Below are 21,763 nucleotides of genomic sequence, written 5' to 3'. Positions count from 1 at the left end.
TGCCGCCAGATTGTACCGCACCCGCACACCTCTCCCACCGGCCACTATACACACACACCCCCACTCAATGAGCTCGCCATTCAACAGAGGAAGTACCACCACGAACCCAGAACAAAGCGGATTCCAAAACAAGCAGCAGCCGCTAGAGCCATCAAAACCTCCCGTCATAGCATCCGAACACCGAGTGGCGATGCAGAACGAACCCTCTTCAACGGCGACGTCGTCGGCATCGTCGTTTCACTCCAAACCACCCTCTCAGATTTCCAACCTTACGAAAAATTTAATGTCCAGCCAGGTGGAACGAGAGCCAGAACATGGACACCACAGCCAAGAGCTACATCAGCATATGAACGACCAACAGCAGCAGCAACAGCAGCTGCACCGTAACCACCTTCTTCTCCACGAACAGGAGCAAGCACAGCTACTGCAGCAAATCCAGGGACAACAACATCAACACAGCCAACACAGCATCCAAAACCCACAATCACTGTCAGACCACATGGACTCATTTACTTCCTCCATTAACAGCAACCAGATCACCGATAATAACAGAAATAAATTCATACCGACTCCCTCCAATGATGGCAACAGCCTAAATCCCTTGTTTCCTTACCAATCGTCGTCGTACCGCGGTGGTGCTTACAACTACTCTACCCCTGCCACTGATTCCATAAACTACATCCCTTCCTCTCACAACACTCCAACTGTTGTCAGCACCTCATACTCGTCAGTGCACTCGTACACCCCGTCATTACCCAATACCAATAACTTCATCTCCCAGAACAGCTTTCAGAATCAACCATCAGGCCAATTGTCTTCGTCTTCCTACAAGCCAAGCGGCTTAATACCGCATGCGATTCCCACAACAACGGTATCGAAAGATCTGGTGAATTCTACTTCAAATAGAAACTCATTTGCGCTGGCATCTTCTCTGTTCACACCCCAAAATAGTTTTGGTAACGCATCGTTGACTCAACCAACTACATCTGTATCTAATCAACAGCAACAACAAAGATTTCCTAGTTCATTTCCAGCAAATGCTGGTTTTGGTTCAGCTCCAAATTCCTTTTCTCACCAAAATTCCAATAGAGGTGGGACAAACCTGACTTCGACAGTTGGACCTAGTATTGAAGGGGGTGCAATAGGACCAACCTTCCTCTCGAATTCATCTCAAAATCTCCAACAGGCACCTCAGCATCTCCATCCTCAGCAACAGCATCACCAACAGCAACACCAGCAGATGCTCCAGAGTCAGTACATTCAACCCGAACCGGACCACTACATGTCATACAAGGAGTTTTTACACAATCTCTCGATTCGTGATGGGACAAACAATGACAATTCTAATAATATAAACTCCAGCGCCAATACCGGCACTGCCAATACGAATAGTACTGATACGGATGCACTTATCTACGATGGCCACTTGAATATTGTCGACTATCCTGTTAATGATTTAATCCTCATGCTCTCTTGTCTCCTTACCAAGATTATCGAGGCTAATGACAAACTTCACCCCAACCATTTCGACAACACTATCGCAATCAGACAGGGTTTAAAAGAAGAGAAGCGTTTGAAGAAAGTACAGAAAGCCAAGTTGAAGGAGGAGAGGAGAATCGCCAGACGTGAAGAAAGAGAAAGATTGCGTATTGCCTCTAATTCAGCTACCTCGAACCATGGTAGTCCATCTAACTCGGCACAAGGAGGATCCAAACAGCTTCCCACAGAGGGCCCAACTTCTGTAGATGTCGATGTGGTGGATGTGGGTGATGAAGAAGAAGACAATATCGAAATAGATGACAATGATGACACAAACTCACACAGCAACGCCATAGATATAGACTCTGACGAGGATGATGACGAAGATGTGGATATTGATAGTAATGATGACGAGGATGACGACGAGGATGATGAAATGAAGAATAAGTACTTGGCCAATGTGTTAGCATTCCATGGTACTAATGTTCCAGGCATTTCCTTACATGCATATTTGGCAAGAGTTTTGAAATACTGCCCTGTCACGAATGAAGTATTTCTCTCATTATTGGTTTACTTCGATAGGATTGCAAAAAAGGCCAATAATCTCAATCAAAAGAAAAAGACCGCTCAAGGAAGTAGCACTGGTGGTGCCATAAGTGAGGAAACAGGAGCTGCATCCAGTGATGCCGAGCAGTTGTTCGTAATGGATTCATATAACATTCACAGACTTATTATTTCTGGGATTACAGTATCATCTAAGTTTTTTAGTGATATATTCTACAAGAATCTTCGTTACGCTAAAGTTGGTGGCTTGCCATTGGAGGAATTGAATTATCTAGAGTTGCAATTTTTACTATTATTGGATTTCAAGCTTATGATCTCAGTTGAAGATTTACAAAACTACGGTGATTTGTTGCTCAGATTCTGGAAACGGGAACAAATCACTAATGAGTTAGTTAACAACAGTGGATCTACAGCCGATGTCAACAGTCCGGCAAGCAAGAAGGATGCCATTAAAAGCTAGATCAGAAAAATAATCTGTTAGGACTATAGTGGGCTCTATCACATGCCAGAGAACAAAATGAATTTTCAGCATATTTCATATATACATTTTTTCATTTCTACAGTTCGTATATAAGATAAGTTCCGATTTATGACATTTTATCTATAATCATAAGTAATAAATAAGTCCTAAATATTTCGAGAATGACAATGGCGATCTCTTGCGTAAGTTGGTGGCATGTAACAGTTCTGTAGTTAAGTGGAGATGGAGAACTTGTTGCTACCATACACAACGTAAACTTGAATGCGTGACAATTATACTTGCATCAGCTAAGATGCTGAATGGGTTAAGCATTGTTCTCCCAAATAAGTTATTACAACCAAGCCTTAGCCATATAATTTCACACTATTCTCAATAAGGAAGTTTAGCTAGGACATAAATCGGCTTAGATTACGGCGCAATTCATTTTCCGAAGTCTCTCCCTACTACAAGGCTTTGGTGAGATTGGGCCGAGCCATTACCTACCACAGTCTCTTAAAATGAATGCTGCACTCCCTTTAATAAAATTACTCAGTTGGGGAGTTCCCCGATGAGTGTGTAAAAAATAAGCCTATATCGTCCTCTAGGCAAGATCATCGGAGTTATTAGTAGGATGTCAATGCAGTGGGGAGAAGAATTTCTATAGTAGATTCTTTTTGTCTCATATCCCGTATATGCTAGGCTAACTTCCCCGGATAGAGTTGACAATTTTATGATCATCCGTCCTGAATATATATAGTAATACATTCTTCAACATTTTAATGAAATGTCCCCTCTTGAAATTTAACTAGCTTGTATAGGCGTATAGTTGTTCTGTCGTTCGCTTCCAGAGTAACACTTGTCTCTTCAAGTACTCTCTCGGACCTGCCGGAGCTCAGCAAGTCATTGGAGTATTTCCAGCCAAGCTTGGTCTTCTAACATTATTGAAGGTAGTTTCATCTTCTGGAAAAGCAAAGTATTTCAACTACCCCTTAAATGAGCACCATAGAAATCGCTTTTGTATAACATATAATTGAAAGGCTACAAATCTGTGAAAAATGGAAAGTCTTATCAATGAGTACGTCACCTCCTGGACGCCGAAGTCTCTTCCAACGAGTACATCTTTGAGTACAATTGACCCCACCAATGTTCCAGGTTTGTTACGAACATTAACAGAGCTTGAACATTCTGCACTCACCGAAACTAACACCATTTCGTTATATTTCTTATCTAGAAAGTATCGTGGTGTTGCGGCCTCCATGACAATAATCAGTGGTCAGAAGTATCTCGCTACGGCTACACATACCCAAGCATTTCCAACTGTGACAGATGCCATGTTTAATGCAACTCTTAATTTAAAGGCACTTGAGTGGGATTCAAATTTGTATGATATATATCTCAGTAAAGGTGGTAACTTTCTTTTCGCAACCTTATTTGCAATTGTATTCCTTTGGCATTGTGGTTTGGGATTCAGGTTTAAGACAATTTACTTCAGCATTTGTCTTGCTCTTGGTTCTGGATTGGAGTTTTCTGGTTACCTTGCTCGTGGTCTTGCAGCTGATGACTGGTCCAATGAGAGTATGTATCTCGTACAAATTATCAACTTGACAATGGCACCAGCTTTCACAATGGCTGGGATATACTACCTTTTAGCGATAATGATTGTGATTTACGGACGAAATTATTCAATATTAAAGCCAATGTGGTTTTCATATATTTTTATCTTCTGTGATTTGACCAGTCTATTTATTCAAGCTATTGGCGGGGGTTTGGCTGCAATTGCATTAAAACAATTTCGAAACTCCAGTGGGGGAACCTATGTTATGGTGGCCGGTATCGCCTTTCAGGTGTTTTCCATGACACTATTCTTATTCCTCTACATTGACTTTGTAAATCGAATATATTTCCGAACTGATACAAACGTGAGGTTTTCAGTGATTCGATTATTCCACCTTCTATTTAATACTTCTAGTGGATGCAAAATGAAGGTAGAACTCGAAAAATTCTATGATCCGCAATTTAAGGACATCCGATCTCGTCGATTGACCAAATGGATGCCTTTGGTTGTTCTCATAAGTGTCATAATAATATATATCAGGTGCATCTACAGAGTGTGTGAGCTAAGTCAAGGTTGGAGAGGCTACTTAATCACACATGAAGCATTTCTCATGGTACTTGAAGCCACCATGGTTTTTATATCATGTACATTGTACGTCTTTTTCCATCCAGGTTTTGTCATTGGAAGGGATCCTCGCATATCCTTGAAATCAGTTACAACTCCACAGTCAACAGAGACCAATGGAAAAGACGGTAGCTCAACAAGCGATAATGAGTACAAAAAAGAATTTGATGAATCGTCGCTGCAAAATTCTAACTCCATGACAGTAGTCAATTCGGAGAAAACACGAAATAGTGATACCAGCAGTGACAACGAGTCTTTCTACTTCTATACGCCGAATTGGCCATAGATTTTCTGGACGGCTCCAAAAAAGATTATATTTCTATAGAATTATTTACGTTAAACAGTATTTGAAGCAAACAAATAAAAATAAAGACTGTGCGTATAGTAGGTAAAGGGAAAATATTAAAACCTAATTTATAACGACTGCCAAATCCACACCAGAAGAACCCATCCTACCGATATCCTCATCGAATAAACTGAAACCTGAAAGTTGACCATTGGACTTCAACCACTAACATCGGTGTAAGTTTCTGTACCTCCCATTAAAGACTAGAATGGGAAGACATCTGCTGATTCCCAAGTTAGGACGCTAGGTACTCAGCGTTTCGCCCTGGGAATCCATTCCGGGGCATCTTTGACACAATAACTGTCAGCACACCCACAATCTTTCAATTTTGAAGTGTCTGTTTGTTTATCTTGAACAATTAAGCATGGATGATAAGGTGGTACACTTACTACAGTTGCGGTTTTCTTGGGTGGAATGTAAGTGTTGTCAAGTAAGTGCATAAGCCTATTAGATTCCATATTGTAAGGAGTCTTTTTTATCTATAAGTTTATATAAATGTTCTATTATAGAAAATAGTGTAGCAAGTAAAGCAGTATCAGTAGAAGTTACATTTCTACAACTAGACACATCTCGGTATTTATGTGTTTATGAATCAGAGTACAGCCATCTAACTATGAGTAATGTCTGATGACCCTTGTAGATAAGGAAATGTGTTTTGCGGCCTAATTAGGTAAATGATTCAAGATTTAAAACGGTTCCTGCCTCTGTGCCGCAACGTAACACGACGTTTCTTCTTTTCTGCCTATCTTTTTCTTTGAAGCCGCACTACCACGAAACAACCCCTCCGAAGAATACAGCGAAGAGAATACAGCTAAGAATACAGCTAAGACATCGAACCAAATGAAATGAAGTGTATGATAGGCCAAAAATTGACAGCATTACTACGGGTGAGCAAGACGGAAGAATGTTTCCATTAAAACCCTGCAAGAAGGCCGTGAGAAGGTAAATGCAAATACTCCTGGTAGCAATTCCTCGAGCACCCTTTTTGATCATATCATCTTGTTGTTACGCGCGGGATTAGTGTCCCGCATGAGATGGTAATTGTTTCCGAGACGAGAGTCTTACTAAGAAACAAGGTAGCGTCGGAAGAATAACCAGAACCCTGTTGATAGCATTAACTAGTGTCAGGCGAGGCCGTGAATCACCCTATACGCCTCGTTTAGTGGGACCCTGCTAATAGACCACCTCGAGCTAGGTGAATTGAATTAGTTTGTTTATTACTTCCTATCAGTGGTGTCCATAGGACCAATTCTGTGAGTACTGCTGAAATCATCTCATTGATTGGTTCCTTAAGTTACAATGTGAGCCTTTTCCTTTAGTCGATGGTAGTATATACTTTTTCTTTTTAAAATAACCCTATTGTTCATTCTAGTCGCTACCCAAGGCTAATTACATATAACATGTCTTAATTCTTCCACCTAACAGCCATCATTTTGCCCAGCTTGCGGATCTCACTGGTTTTGGTCTATACAAACTCATTTTGCAGTCGCTATTTTTTGCACTCACATAGAAATTATCCATTCTATTTAACAGAGGTTCTAAAGAGTTAATAAAGAGGAATAAGCAAATCCTAGGAGCAACGAAGAGCAAATGCAGACCAATTACCTCAATTACAGCGTCGCCACGCTTTAGCGACATTGTTGCATACTTTTCCACAATATTGTCAATTAATGATTAAAGATTTAAATAGTTTCTTAATGGCGAAATGGTAATTTCTCCAACTTCGGCGACTAAGTCTCAATATTATTGCAACACTATATAGTAGAACAAGCCAAGACTGCCTTTTCTCACCTACTAAAATCGGAATCAACTACAATATGTGAACTTACTGTAACGTAATTGTGTATTAAGGGAAAAAGAATTTACATAGAAGATGATACCATTAAACCAAAGACTAAATTTACAATTTTAAATCTTTTTAAATAATTTATTTCTTAGAGGTTTTCTTGGTGGAAGACTTCTTTTCCTTCTCTTGTTGTTCCTTAAGGACTCTCTTGACGATCTTTTGCTCTTCGATCAAGAAAGCTCTGACGATTCTCTCCTTGACACAGTTGGCACATCTGGAACCACCGTAAGCTCTTTGGACGGTCTTGTGGGTCTTAGAAACTTGAGCGTATTCTCTTGGTCTCAAGGTGGAGATACCAGCTAAAGCGATACCACAGTCACCACACTTGACTCTAGAAGCGGTCTTCTTGACGTGTTGGGCAACCAACTTTCCACCTGGGGTCTTGACGACCTTGATCTTGTTAGATCTGGTGTTGTCTAAAATTTTGTTAGTATTAAGTACAATGACAATTACTGTTTGCCGACTAGTCGATGAACACTGATTTTGACCTAGATGATATGACTGGTTATTGAGTACAAAAATGATATTTATGGAAGTCTTGAACACACATCTGCACTTCCGTTGACAATAATGGTGACAATTTTGATTGGATGTCTTGGTACTCAAAGTATCTCAAGCTAACAAGCTATATTTATTACATGATAATCGCTTCTCAAACTCTAATGGAATTTTGGATAACTGGAATCAATACTACTACACGATTCATCGAATATCTTAGTGCTTTGCGTCTTGGTATTTAGGGACCTTTCCAATTCTATATGATGGTCTATGGTACGCAACTTTTCATTTGTCATGTCATTTTAATCATTCTAGGCTTCCCTCATCAGTTCAACGCTGGTACAAATTACTGGATTGAAACATACATGGATTTCTTCTTCTGTAGGTAACACGTTGAGCCATTTTTGAAGATGATATTATGCTATACTAACTAAACTTTCAAAAGAAGGATTTCTTAATGAGTGTTGATATTAGAATATATCAATTGGATTTTTCCCCTACCAGCTCTGGCTCCGCATAGAAGCTGAAAATTTTCACTCTTAGTGTATGTAGTGTATATGAGAGATGGCCTCGTGACTTAGCGAGCACCCAGTTATCAGAGAGACAAAAATGTCAGGTGAAGAAATACGCACTAGGGTTAATACCCTAAGACTGCTCAAGTTCAGAGCATGAGTTTCTTCAAGTCACGTGAGTTCACAGATAACGTCTACCGTAGAGAGGTGTTGATTATGTATGATTAAATTGCAGCTTACTGAATAGATAATTCTGGAGAAGCAAATACGCACAGGGAAGTTGTATAATGAATCAGTTTCACCATCTTTTTTTCATTCAATGCGGGGTTCTGTTGAATGCCGATCAATATACGTTCTACAAGTACATTATTGGTATTTTAAAATGATTCGTGTTCCTCTATGAAGCTGAATACTTATTGTCAAAAATTAATTACAACTTTGGTTCCTCCTTTTCAATGGCAACGACTTCCATTTCTAAGTCAACTCCCAAAGGCAACTCCTTGACAGCAACACACGATCTAGCTGGCTTGTGCTCATTGAAATACTTTCCATAAACAGCATTGAACTCAGCGAATTGGGTCTTCATATCAGTTAAGAAGATGTTGGCCTTAACGATGTGCTTCAAGGAAGAGTTGGAAGCCTCCAAAATGTTAGAAACGTTTTGGATTACTTGCTCAGCCTGTTGCTGGATAGTTGGATTACCTTCCAATGGCTTGTTCTGAGCAGTGTAAGGAATTTGACCGGAAACGTAAATGAAACCTAAATTGTTAGTATCTCTCTCTTTGCATTGCTTCTTGCAATTCCTAAAAATTAGAACTTACCATTGACCTTAATAGCCTGGGAGTACGAGGCAGCTGGTGGTGGAGCAGCAGCAGTTTTAACCTGTTAATTGTTAGTACATCTTTTATCACCTAGTAATATAACTCGAATTTAGTCCCTGAAGTACACTTTCTCAAGCCTATACTGAAAAATACGTACTGGAGTAATAGTAGAACTCAATCTTTGCGATGACATGGCAATTGATCTAGTGATTGATGAACGCAATTGGGTTTTGAACATAGCCTGGAAGAAAGTGTGGTTCAAAGGATAACAAATCTGAAGACCAAGCACTGTGCTGACCCTGGTGGAGACTCATTTGACTTCCCCTTCATAATGCCGTAAGGTTTGATTCGTCAGAGTCACGTGGATATTATACTAAACCTCTATTCACGTGACTACGATTACATATAACGAGCCTGTGATACTTGTACTATTAATTATTCATATCAAAACAGAATTAGTATACAAATGTCTATTTAAATGCAATGTCGTTACTATGACTAAAAATACATGTTTGGTCATTAAAATTACTTCTTTTTCGATTTCTTCTTCTTTTTGTTCTTCTTCTTTGTAGATTTTGATGTGACAACGCCATTAGCGGAATCGAACTTTCCTTCGCCATTAAGGAATTCACTATTGAATTCTGCTTCGGAGAAGTCCTGTTTTGGGCCACCATTGGTACCAGAAGTGACTCCAACAGGAGCCACTCCATCTGTCAGTCCTGTGGAAATAATATTTTCGAATTCTTCGAAAAGAGATTCGGCCACATATTCGATTTTGCAAAGTGTATTGAAATGATTGAAGAAGAATCTGAAATCTTCAGTCAATTGCTGCAAATTAGTTGGCTGTATTGACTTCTGTGCGGTGGATCCTGAGTTTGCACCTAAAATAGCATGCAAATGGGTTTCTATTCTGTGAGTGAAGTCATCGACTATCAATAAATTGTGATCGTTGTTCTCCAAATCTTCACTGATTTCTGCAGTAGTGAGGGTAGCATACTTTTCAAAAAGAGCTAGTTGCTCTTTTTCGTTGTATCTATATTTAAGGCTCTCATCAATCAAGTTATCCTTTCCTTCCGTTGTCGATTCGTAATTGGAATTTTTAATTTTAAAGAAAAGTTGGCGAGCTTCTGGCAATTTTCCAACCCAGTTAATTAGAAGAACCTGTAACTCGTTCTTGTAGTCTTGTATATCGTCATCATTTTTGCTCTCAGAGTTGGAATTGGCCGACAAGTTAATGATGTTTAAATTGATCAACTGATTCACCATGAGACATAGGAGCGTCATATATTTTTTGGCAATAGATTCCGCCAAGACTACCTTATAGCCGTCCTCAATCTCAATTCCTTCGGTTGCTGACAAATAGACACTACTATTGGTTAAAAACTCATGAAGTAACATCAGCTGCTCGACTTCACTAAACACAAGTTTATCTCCTTGTCGCGTGAATAGGTAAGGTTCCTGTCTAGTCTTGTTTGCTCGGAGTCCAGCCAATAGCTCAAAAACATAATCGATAAGAAGTGCCAGAAGATTGAGATTATGAGTCATGAACCAAATTAGCACTCTCCTGTAACCTTTGCACATCAACATTTCGTCCATCAAGCAACGTGATAATTTACTATTATTATGAAGCATAAGCTCAAACTTCGTGATGTTGAAAATAGGTACAATTAACTTATTGTTCTCTTGTGTAATTCTTATAGCCTCGTCTGAAGCCAGAGAGGACCAGTACTGGTAAATTTTATCTGGAGTAATGGACTCATTTCCATTCTTCTTGTCAACTTCAATTCTAATAGCATTCGAAATTGTATTAATCACTACCTGTCCAATCCTCTTTTCAGCCTCGTTATCCCCTTCTATAGTATTTGTACTTAAGAAGTCGAACGTGTCTTCAAGTTCTTCCCAAGTAGCGAAAAAGTAGTCTGAATCACCCTTGTTAGCAAGTTTTTCAAATTCATTTACCTTGACAAGGAACCAATCACTAAATTTCTCATTTTCACCCCTCGGTAAATCACGCCAATCACGACCTTTTTCATCAAATTCGATATCTCCTGCTTCATCGGTAGATCTTATTGCCCTGGAAACATCACTAGCTTCCTTATCTTCTTTAGAAGTCGCATTGTCTGCAGCTTCATCTGTGACTTCTGTAATATCCGTCTCACCATTCAGCTTTTCAATCTCTTCCTCTGAGATATCCAGCCAGTCAGCTTCAGAGTCCTCGTATTCATATTCAAATATGTAGCGTATGTCCTCGTCAAATCTATCATCATACTCAAGGTCTATCAAGATATCACCAATTTCGGTGATTTTTTTGGATTGGTTAAGCCTTCGTGATGCCTCGTCGCTACTACTTGAAGGTTTATCCGATAGTTGATATTGACCCGCGGTGAACGAGATTCCCGAGTTGAGTATCAACAATGCTATAATAACTAGTCTCATGTCTATCAGAAGAGATCCTCCGTTGACCTTTTTCCTAGCAAGAGGTTGAATGAAATTCAAGAGCGTTTCGTTTTCAATGTCATTCTCTTCTTCAGGTGAGTGATCTTGCTCCTCTTCATACAACAGTGATGGGTTCTGGTTGATGATCCATGCGAGAATATAGCGGATGGAGGAAGATCCCTTAAGTGTCTGTTTAATCACTTCCGGAGTGACTTCTTCTAGGTCTTCGTTGTGATTACGAAACTCGATTCTACGGTCAATCTCGAGGCCGAGAAGAATGATGTTGGTGTGGCACTTCCATAATTTAAGGAAGTAATGCAAATATGGATTGACTGTGAGGTTGTAGTCTCCAGTTGGAGGTTTGAAAAGTTTGTAGATAGCTAGTAATAGCACGCAAGCTACAGCGTATACTAGCTTGAGATTGAAGTCTTCATTTTGTAGGGCTTCCAGCGGAGTCCAAGTATGTAAATTTTCAGCATAATGCTGTTCGTCGTTGTTGACATATCTCAATTCTAGTTCGTCTTCGGCATTCAATACCCGGTGGATGTGTCGTATTATGGTGAAGTATTGCATTGACAACTCGAACTTGATGGAGGCGATGTCTATGGGTGCTGCCAGGGCTTTGGATGCATTTGATGATGGGTTTGGTGGATGTACTGCTGTGGGCACGGAATTCGATGCAGTTGTTGGAGGAGAATCCGTCGGGACGGCAGAAGATCCATTTCCATCGGAGTTGGTACCATTTGTTTCTATGAATCTGCTATAAGTAAGTGCTATGACCAAGTCGGAAACGCAGTCCACACTGAGAATGGTTTGTTCACTCTCCTCCGGCTGAGTGAATGGGTCACATAATGATGCTACTGTTGTGAAAACAAACGTCAATTCTGGGTCCTCTGTTGGGATTTCGAGCAAACGGGCAATGTCCGCATGGCGTTTGACGAGATTCTGGCTGATTTTGTTCAAGGGAAGCGGGAAGTCGAACTCCATCACCGTGGAGTCTGTTTCTTTGTCGTGCTCTATATCTTCCAGCATTTCATTATAATGGGTGAAGGGTTAGGGAAGAGCGCACAGGATGAAATGCTGACGAAGTTACAGAGTATTAAAGAAAAAAAAGATTCAACCAAACAACAACTAGTTACTACTGAGAACAAATAATAAGCAGCAGCAGTAAAGAATGGAGAAATAATACTTGTGCAAAGAAGCGCTCTCTTCCTGCTCTAACAATCTTTTTATCAATATCTCGGTTACAAAGAGACTCTCAGAAGGGAAGTGCGATTCTCAGGGCGCATTGAGACATGTCTCTGTGTGCAGCATGAATATATGAGATGGGAGGAAAGAGAGTAGTAAGAGAGAGCGAGGGAGGAGAGTGCTATGGTAGTCGCAAAAAGATGGACTTGTAGTACTTGTAGTACTTGTAGTTACAAGTATGTATAGTGTAAGAAAATTTTATGACAAGCATATCATTATATTATATTATAATGTATGCTATATTGTATTATGTTATACATATTAAATTTTGTTCTGTTCTGACGTATAGAGCAGGAAAGACATTAGCAGGGTAGAGTGCACTCAAGTTGAAAGGTACAGTACAAGTTTATACATTCTAGTCTCAGTTTACATTAGTGGGTATGTTCATTAGTCTCTATATTTATTGTTATATTCTGTCGTTGTATTTTGTCGTTGTATTTGGTAGCATATATACCTTCCCTATTGTATGTAGAACCCTCAGATCGTTAACTATGCGACATGTAGGATAATCCGTCTCGAAGGCTGCATATGCGGCTAAATTAAATTTCGCAGCTAGTGTGTTGGGTGTATTATGACTATGCAATGCTTAATGTCAAAAATGAACTACTCGAAAGTCTATAGGTAGTCTAACTATATTCCCAGAGCTTTGAGAAGATTTTATCTCGAAATAAATATGATTTCAGGTGTTCTTTTGGTCAGTACCGAGGCCCCCCTTCCTTCTTCATCTATAGAGATCAACATCAAAAATCTGTTTGAACCCTTTTCCAAAAATGCCTCTAACAGATTTGGGGTCTTTCTTAGAGAATGCCACTAATACGGCCACACTTAAGGAGAAGACCAAGGTTTCAATGCGGAGATTCTTCGCCGAAGGCTCCGAAGGCACCAATGTTCCCAATGCTCTGGGAGCAACAAATAATGCCAATTCTTTACGACGCTGAGCTGTCTCAATCAATGATGAAAATCCACATAAAATCGCACCCATAGCTGGGCCAATGGTATTATCCCAGTAAGTTCTGGGCGTACTTGGAAATATCTTTGGGAAGAGCCTCGTTCTCGTCAAACACACAGCGTACCAGTACAAACTGATGAAGGCGCCCAAAAATGCAGATGATCTAACTGTCGATTTCAAAGCTCTTAGTACTCTTGATCTCATATTAACGCCCTTCATAGGCAATAAGAGCATTAATGCGTTTAAAGGACCATATAACTTCAATGCAAATACAAAGCCTCTAGAAAACCTCCAAAGGGCATGTAATTCACAATTCTTTGTGGTGAATGCATGAACCAATTCACAGTCCATCGGCTGATTAACAACAAAGTTACCTTTTTCCTTTGGCTTTCCGTATCTTTCCATCATAGGAGCCAAAATATCTTCATGAGGTCCATGTTCACCGTACTTCAAGTCTCCATCTCTCACAGCCCTAAGAGCATCTACAAGTTCATCGTCCATTTTAGCCGCGGCAGTAATCCACTTGGAATATGCCGGAGGTAAAGACTTTGGGTTGTAGAACCAAGCAAACATAATCAAAGAACTTGAGGCTATGAAGAGTGCTGCATCGCCATGCTTTGCAAGTGAGGCGGGAGCATAACCTGCGAGGGAGCTCGATATAGCTGTATCCATCGCTCTAGTAGCAAGTAAAAGTGTTAAGTCGAGTGAAAAATAACGACCAATATTTACCATATGATTCTGATAGGCAGGGAAAGCAATAACAGCAGATATAAACGAGGAGACTAAAGTGGAGAGAAACAAATTTTTGGCTGGTCTTGTCACTCCGTACCTCTTCAATAGCAGATACACTAAAGGTTCAAGGATATTAATACCAGCAACCAAGTTGGCAGCAAACATCGGGAATTTCTTGGGATGTAGAGCCTTTCGTAATATTTCAACAATTCCCTTAACAATTGCATTGTAATCTTTTTTGGCAATGGACAGAATGATATGGTTCAATGCTTTGGGTATAACCACATAAAGATATGCAAAGATGAAGGCTCGAAGGGTCGGTTTGGCAATCCTCTGGCAGAAATATTTAAGTACGAATACTACCACCTTGCTGTTTGCCGTCCCTCTTGCTGTCGACATTGAACCCATATTGACGCTGTAAGCTTAACTGGGTAAAAGACGTAATAGGGATTCTTTTAATAAACTGTTGAAGACCCATAATATATAAACTATAGGGCTGCACGTGACGAGATCTAGAAAATTGTAATAGTTCAAGAAATCACGTCTGTAAAATGATTTAAAAGGGTAGATTCTTGCTTTGTTAGTATGAAGGAAATTAATGTAATTCTTATTGATTACTGAAGTTGTGAGCAAAAGAAGAATGGAATGTTTCTCCATTATCAGGGTGTTTCTGGAGGTTTTTATATGAATTACATGGCAGTGATACGAATGATAGATATATGCAAGTTGCAGGGTTAGAGAGGTTCAAGGCTTAGACATAACTCTATTGAAGTGAAATCTAGTGACAATCACCATTGTAAGATGCAAAAGACTCAAGCTCGTAAAAGGACGAGGTCTCCATACATTTTAGACACAGACATCGTCGTTCAGGTATTTTCAGTTTAGATCATGCTTCAGTACTGCAAAATGGCCTGATATGATGACTGCGAAATGTCAGGCTAATGACGACCACGACGCGGCAGGTGCCCTGAGTATGCAAGCGACTAAAGATGTCAGCATACGTACATTTGTAAGTGGGTCATCAGCTACACACCAACAAGCCACTAACCACCAACCCAACAACCTCTTCGACCATTTTGCAGCCTCCTCCCCATTTAGTCTTGAGGTTGCAAATGCAAATTCATGTACTGTTCCGAGGCCCGATGCTACAACCAACGGTGAGCTGCATACACTACCATTGTTGGACGTTAAAGGGGGGGGGGGGGGGGGGGAGTTGGTTGTAGTGGCATACTCCTCGATTTCTCAGATTCTGAGATTTGTCTTATTGAAAGGGAAAGTAGTAGATCTGGAATGAGAACATAACTTTTCTATGAAAAAGGATTATACGAGGGAAAACGAAATTTGCACCATAAATTAATTAGCACTGTGCGTATACTGTACAACACCTATTTCATTGTATAGTAGATAGTAGATGATATTCTATCTCTTCGACAGGTTCACACAAGCTGCCACTACACATCTACCACTACACAATTCTCTTCTTCAGGATTATACCACATTTCTCAAAATCATTCTCTTCCCTATTTACACTATAATCTATTACCTCACATTCAACCCATTACCTCACATTCAACACTAATATCCTCTAGTCACACCCATCCATCCATCGTATAACATACATTACAGTACCTCCCTCTTCCAATATATACACTCCCTCACCTCTCTTCTTTGCTCAATTTCTTCATTCTTCACACTCACCTATAAGTCACGCGACTCATGGCACATGATGTTACCTGTGCGTTGGCCGAATCGAATAAACGTCAACACAATTCCTATTCTTCACCCAATTGGCAGTCTTTTCCATCATCTTAGCATCATCTACACCGTAGCGTTAGCCAATTGAGGTCACCCCAAGCGCCAACAAACACCACCTACATCCGACCCCAGTGCCGCTGTCTCCTTTTTCCGCTGGATGCTTTCATCGCCAACTGAAATTTCCAGATCATTACTCTAGCAAGCTTTACTGTCCACCATCAGTAACAGCACGAAACTCAGAATATCCCCTTCCCCATGGTTAAGCTCAGCGAAATCCAACGCACGTCCACCTTCGCTTGGAGTCATGACACTCTTGCGTTGTTAGCAACGGGTACCGTTGCAGGCGCCGTTGATGCCAACTTCAATCTGTCATCGTCCCTTGAAGTATGGGACATATTCTCAGCCACTGACAAGAATGAACCAATCTTCTCAGCATCAGTCGAAACTCGCTTTTACGCTTTGGCATGGTCCAAGCCATTCGAGGGCTATTCTCGTGGTCTTTTGGCCGCCGCCTTCGAAAACGGAGCCGTTGAGTTCTGGGATGCTGAAAAGTTGATCAAGGGCAAGGATTTGGCCAAAGCCTCGGTCCATAAGTCTACCAAGCACCAAGGTCCCGTCAGAACACTCCAATTCAACCCAATTGAACCTCATGTACTTGTATCTGGTGGTTCTCATGGTCAAATCTTCATCTGGGATACCAAGAAGTTCTCTGAACCATTTTCCCCTGGTCAAGCAATGACCCCTATGGATGAAATATCCAGTGTCGCATGGAATAACTCTGTCAGCCAGATTCTTGCAAGTACTGGCAACAGTGGCTACACTTCCATTTGGGATCTCAAGTCTAAGAGAGAGTTGCTTCACTTGTCATACACTGGCGCTAGCGGAAGAGCCAATTTCTCACATGTTGCATGGCACCCTACCCAGTCCACCAAGCTTATAACGGCCAGTGATAACGATTCTTGTCCACTCATCTTAACTTGGGACTTGCGTAACCTGAATGCTCCAGAAAAGATTCTTGAAGGTCATAAAAAGGGTGTTTTGTCTTTAGACTGGTGTAAACAGGATCCAGAATTGCTCATCTCTTCTGGTAAGGACAACACTACGTTCCTCTGGAACCCAATTACCGGCGAAAAGTTAGGAGAGTATCCAACAACTGCCAACTGGGCTTTCCAAACAAGATTTGCTCCATCTGCCCCAGATATCTTTGCCACTGCCTCTTTTGATGGTAAGGTTATTGTCCAGTCTCTCCAAGACACTTCTCCACCTGTGTCTGCTAAAGTTACTTCCAACGACGATAATGTATTCTGGAACCAATTATCAATAACTGACACTCAGCAGCCAGTATTTGATATAAAGCAGGCACCAAAATGGTTGAAAAGACCAGTTTCTGCGCTGTTCGGATTTGGTTCCAAGCTTGTTCTAGTCAAGACAGATGAAAATGGTCAGAGCACTGTTTCTATCCAAAAGTATAGCGTTACAGGTCTGGAATCCAGTGGTGACTTATTTGAGGCTATCAAATCTAACGACTTCAAGACTATCATAGATAACAAGGTACAGGAAGAAAGTGTAAATGCCGTAGATAAGTCTGACTGGTCCCTTTTGAAGAAGTTGCAGGAGAAGGGCAAGGAGCAACTTTTCAGGGAAATAGATACTGATGTGAAGGGTAGTTCGACTCCTAAACCAGAGGAAACAAAGGAAAAATCAGAAACAGTCAAGACTAAAGAGGATAAGCCATCAGTCGAAGACTCCTTCTTTGACAATCTTGGAAATGGCAACGTTACTGTTCCTGATGACACTTTTGTACCTTCTGGATCATTCAAGATTATTTCTGATGACGCATCTGCGGATGACAAGGCCGCAATCAAGCTTGTTTTAGCCAACAGGACAGAAGAAGCCGTTACCGCCTTCTTAGAAAAAGGTAAACTTGTGGAGGCCCTTCTTCTCGCTTTAGATGGTCCGGAAGATGTGAAGAAACGCGTCAGAAACGCCTACTTCAAAAAGAATGCTGACAACGAACTTTCGAGAATCCTCTACAATGTTTCGTCCAAGAACGTCACCGACATTGTTTCGAATGCTGATGTTGCTGATTGGAAAGAGATTGCAGCTGGTATTGCGTCTTTCGCTTCTGATTCTAATGAGTTTAACTCTAAGATCACAGAACTTGGAGACCGTATATTAGAGTCCAACAAGGATTCAAAGGAACATAGAGACAATGCTATAATGTGCTATTTGGCAGGTACTGCTTTAGATAAAATCGCCAACATTTGGCTCCATGAACTTCCAGAGTATGAAGCTGATTTATTAAAGTCTGACAATGCTAAGCATGTGTCTTCTCCATCTGAGGCAAGACTCACTTCATTGACCAATTTTGTGCAAAAAATTGCTGCCTACAGATCCATTTCCAAGACTACAGGTGAAATCTCGGGTCCTTCTGCTGAACCTATTTCAAAGGCTATCTTGGAATACACCACTATTGTGGCCGGTAATGGTGATTTTGAGTTGGCCAAGTTATTCTTGCTGTTGCTTCCTAGCGAATTTGCTGGAAACGAGAAAGAAAGAATTTTCAAAGCTTCTGGTGTCGCCCCAGAGGCTGCTAAGTCCACTTCCTCCAAAGCAAATGTTGCCGCTGTTGCTCCAGGAAACGGTGCTAGTGCTAAGACAAGTCACTACGGAAGAACTAACGCTGCATTTGTTTCACAGCCAACTCCAACCTCCGCAGCTAAGTCATACCAGCCTCCAGTTTCTAATATTCCACCAGTAGCTGCTCCATTAAACCCACCAGTTGCAGCTCCAACTTCCAATCCTTATGCAAGGGCCATATCTGCATCAAACCCATATGCTCCACAGGCTTCGCACAATATTTACAAAGCAGTTGCAACACCATCAGTTCCAACTGCTCCTCCTGTAGGACCGCCAAGCTCTTTTGCTCAGCCAACTTCTTTGGTCAGTCCTCCACCTCAAGCTGGACCACCACTGGCCCAATTTAAGCCATCGAATGAAGGATGGAATGATTTGCCTGACACTTTCAAGTCCAAGGCTCCTCCACGTCGTGCTGCCCCGGTTGCCACCATCTCTCCATCACCTACTCCTTTACCACAAGTTGCCCTTCCGCAAGTACCTAAGAGATCTGTTTCTGGAGGAAGTGCAGCTCCTCCTCCTCCTAAGGGTCTCAGTCGTGCTAGCTCCAAGACCAATGTACCAACTGCTCACTCATCTCCACGTCCTGCCCCAGTTCACATTAACAACAAATACGCTCCTCCACCAATCGAAGTACAAGTCCCAGTTCCAAATGGCAGCCATTCTCTTAATTCGCCTCTGTTGAAGAAGAATCCTTACGCTCCTCCACCAGAGGTTTCCCCTAATAAGATTGCATACGCTCCTCCTCCAGGTGCAGCAGGTGTCGTTCACCCATCAGGAGCCTTTGGTGGAGCTATCGTTCTGCCTCCAGCTCCGCCAAAGAACCCATATGCTCCTGGTCCAGCAGGAATAGTATCGCCTCGTAACTCGAGTGCTGGAATCGTGCCACCACCACCAAGAGGTGTAGTGTCACCTCCTCTGTCATTTTCCAACATCCATGGCGCCTCACATCAGCCAGCTTTCGGAGGCGTTCATCCGCCACCTCCAGCTATTGGTCAACAGCCACCTGCATCAGCTCCTCCTCCAGCAGCAGCAACTCCTGTTGTCCCAGAGAAGCCTAAGTACCCAGCAGGCGATAGAACTCATATCCCAGAGAAGTCTATAGCTATCTACAAGTCTTTGTCTAAGGTCCTTGAGGCCATCAAGCCCAGCATCCCCGAGAAGTATGTAGTACATGGGCAGGATATGGAGAAGCGTCTCAACTTCTTGTTTGATCATTTGAATAATGACGACTTGTTGTCTGATGACGCTATAGCTGAGTTGAAGAGCATCAGTGAGGCCGTAGAGGCTAAGGACTTTAATACAGCTTCTGCTTTAAACACTCAGCTTGCCACAAACTATAGTGATCAAATCGGAAACTGGCATAGAGGTGTTACTCGTTTAATCACTATGGCTGAAGCAATGTACTAGTTCAAAGCGGTTTTATGTATTATTGTTATCTCCAAAATTCATATTGTTGTACGTATTTATATATTAAGAGCCCTAGGGCTAAGTAGAGATTCTCTATTATAAAGTTCTTGTTTTCTCAGAAATGTAGATAGTGTAATCTAGAAGCAGTTAGCATGTATCAATTATTGCCGGCGCAACTCAAAAACATTGTCGTCAAAGAAAGCAGAGGATGGCATAGGCTCATGGGCGGTGAAGTTCGTGTCATTCTTGTCTAACCTAGAAGGGTATCTTTTTCCGATTTGGAAATATACCATTCAAAGGAAACTAGAGTTTGCACATATACACAAATAGGCAGACTATACCTTACAAATTATAACAAAAAAATCACAATATATATTCTCACAACTAAATAAAAAAAGAGAAGCGGTATATCACTCCTTGCGAGTGTCTAAGCAGTTCTAACAATCTGAGCCTATTTCTTGTTCTTTAAGATTTGAGAAACAGAGTCGATGACCGATGTCTCAATATCAATTGGTTCAAACTGGAGAACCTTCCAGGTTTTAGAAGGATCGACTTTGCAGAACTTGTTAACAGTTTCTTGATGAGCCTTCTTGTCAGCGACGGGGAGATCCTTGTACTCAGAGAAGTAATCACGGACAATCTCGGTAATCTTGAAAGTTGAAAATCTCTCTTCATCAGACAATAATAACCTCTTTCCAATGGTCTCATCAGATTCAAAGGCAGCAAGATGGCCCTTGGCGACATCTCTGACATCAATCCAAGTACCCTGCATAACTGGAATCTCATCTTTTGGTCCTAAGCTCAACAATGAGTTGATGATCTCAGAAGAAGTGTTTAATGTACCAGCAGCGGCAGTGTCAAAGACTTGTGGACCGAAGACATATCCAGGATTGACAGTAGTCAAAGAAAAGTTAGGCTTCTCTTCCTCAACAAAATCCCAAGCGGCTTTCTCAGCAAATGCCTTTGATGCTACATAACCAATCTCAGCATTCTCTTTGGCTTGTTCCCAAGTTAACTTGGTCCAACTTTCTTCGGTGGCAGTATAGGTAGGATCAAATTCACCTTCAAACATAGCGGCATAGGAAGAAGTAACAACTACTCTCTTGACTTGAGTGGCGTGGTCATTGATTGCCTTCAAAGCATTCTTGGTACCGTTGACAGCTGGTAGCAACAAGTCCTTTTCAACATCTGTAGTGTTGAAGTGGAATGGAGAAGCTGTGTGTAAAAACACAGTAACCTCAGGGTGTTTCTTCAAAGCTTCATCGAAGGCTCCTTCCTTTTGAATGTCAGGGACAACTTCATAGGAGAATTTGTCAGTCTTCAAAGATTCCTTCAATTGGTCACCCTTGGAAGCAGATCTAACGGAGCCAACAACAGAATAGTTGTTGTCAATCAATTGCTTGATGATGTGTTGGGCAATGAATCCAGTTGCACCAGAAACGAAAATAGTAGCAGACATTGTAATAAGATTAGGAGTTTTGAGGTTGTTCGTAAGATATTCTGTTATGATAGTAGAAGATCTTAGTGAATAAATCAATCAAAAAGCTTTACAGAACTGGAAAAGTCTATAGGTTTATATACTGAGCATGGATCATGGGTATCTCATTTTGCAACCATTTACAATTAGTGCATTGCACCCAAACTGTTTCCACAATTACGAATCGGAGTGCAAAAAGGTTAAAAAATAACGGAAACACGAGACCCAGAGCCTACAAAAGAAATGTCATTCATTAACTTGACGGGATTGCTCCAAATGGTCAAGTCCGAGAAATATCTGCCCTACGGGTAACACAACTTAAGCCGTGCAAGTACACTTTAGCGAGATGGAGATTACCACAATTAAAAATAGGTTGGCCGCCAGAGCATTAATACCCGGCAATAAATTTGACAG

At 41.1% G+C, this 21,763-nt stretch overlaps 8 protein-coding genes across 8 annotated transcripts; 3 read left to right on the top strand and 5 right to left on the bottom strand. All coding sequences in view use genetic code 12, as the record gives it.

The window, feature by feature from the left end:
- Positions 1–67: 67 nt before the first annotated feature.
- On the top strand, positions 68–2,503 carry PCL7 (Pcl7p; the record flags this gene model as incomplete). Its single annotated transcript, XM_064918191.1, has 1 exon — positions 68–2,503. The coding sequence occupies one exon, from the start codon at positions 68–70 to the stop codon at positions 2,501–2,503; it is 2,436 nt and encodes an 811-aa protein (XP_064775649.1).
- Positions 2,504–3,558: 1,055 nt separating this feature from the next.
- Positions 3,559–4,968, top strand: RJT20DRAFT_133045 (uncharacterized protein; the record flags this gene model as incomplete). The annotated part of the gene is made up of 1 exon (XM_064918190.1): positions 3,559–4,968. The coding sequence occupies one exon, from the start codon at positions 3,559–3,561 to the stop codon at positions 4,966–4,968; it is 1,410 nt and encodes a 469-aa protein (XP_064775648.1).
- Positions 4,969–6,955: 1,987 nt separating this feature from the next.
- RJT20DRAFT_133044 (60S ribosomal protein eL34) lies at positions 6,956–7,774 on the bottom strand (the record flags this gene model as incomplete). The annotated part of the gene is made up of 2 exons (XM_064918189.1): positions 6,956–7,290; positions 7,738–7,774. 2 exons carry the CDS (start codon positions 7,772–7,774, stop codon positions 6,956–6,958), a joined length of 372 nt encoding a protein of 123 aa, XP_064775647.1.
- A 382-nt stretch (positions 7,775–8,156) lies between these two features.
- Positions 8,157–9,069, bottom strand: MMD1 (isoleucine biosynthesis protein). Its single transcript, XM_064916467.1, has 3 exons — positions 8,863–9,069; positions 8,706–8,766; positions 8,157–8,643 (listed from the first exon to the last, which is right to left on the bottom strand). Exons 1-3 carry the CDS (start codon positions 8,941–8,943, stop codon positions 8,315–8,317), a joined length of 471 nt encoding a protein of 156 aa, XP_064775646.1. The 5' UTR covers positions 8,944–9,069; the 3' UTR covers positions 8,157–8,314.
- RJT20DRAFT_125362 (CCR4-NOT core subunit) lies at positions 9,070–12,314 on the bottom strand. Its single transcript, XM_064916466.1, has one exon. The coding sequence runs from the start codon at positions 12,171–12,173 to the stop codon at positions 9,231–9,233; it is 2,943 nt and encodes a 980-aa protein (XP_064775645.1). The 5' UTR covers positions 12,174–12,314; the 3' UTR covers positions 9,070–9,230.
- Positions 12,315–12,660: 346 nt separating this feature from the next.
- On the bottom strand, positions 12,661–14,694 carry RJT20DRAFT_125361 (uncharacterized protein). Its single transcript, XM_064916465.1, has one exon. It carries the CDS (start codon positions 14,476–14,478, stop codon positions 13,111–13,113), a length of 1,368 nt encoding a protein of 455 aa, XP_064775644.1. The 5' UTR covers positions 14,479–14,694; the 3' UTR covers positions 12,661–13,110.
- Positions 14,695–15,741: 1,047 nt separating this feature from the next.
- Positions 15,742–19,987, top strand: PGA63 (Pga63p). The gene has a single exon (XM_064916464.1). The coding sequence runs from the start codon at positions 16,081–16,083 to the stop codon at positions 19,870–19,872; it is 3,792 nt and encodes a 1,263-aa protein (XP_064775643.1). The 5' UTR covers positions 15,742–16,080; the 3' UTR covers positions 19,873–19,987.
- Positions 19,988–20,184: 197 nt separating this feature from the next.
- On the bottom strand, positions 20,185–21,642 carry RJT20DRAFT_125356 (SDR family oxidoreductase). The gene has a single exon (XM_064916463.1). It carries the CDS (start codon positions 21,329–21,331, stop codon positions 20,324–20,326), a length of 1,008 nt encoding a protein of 335 aa, XP_064775642.1. The 5' UTR covers positions 21,332–21,642; the 3' UTR covers positions 20,185–20,323.
- Positions 21,643–21,763: the final 121 nt, after the last annotated feature.

This window comes from Scheffersomyces xylosifermentans (assembly GCF_036884685.1).
Source record: "Scheffersomyces xylosifermentans strain CBS 12540 chromosome Unknown RJT20scaffold_2, whole genome shotgun sequence".
Lineage (NCBI taxonomy): Eukaryota > Fungi > Ascomycota > Pichiomycetes > Serinales > Debaryomycetaceae > Scheffersomyces > Scheffersomyces xylosifermentans.
The sequence above is the reverse complement of the archived record's forward strand: the minus strand, read 5'-3'. Positions and strand labels throughout refer to the sequence as shown.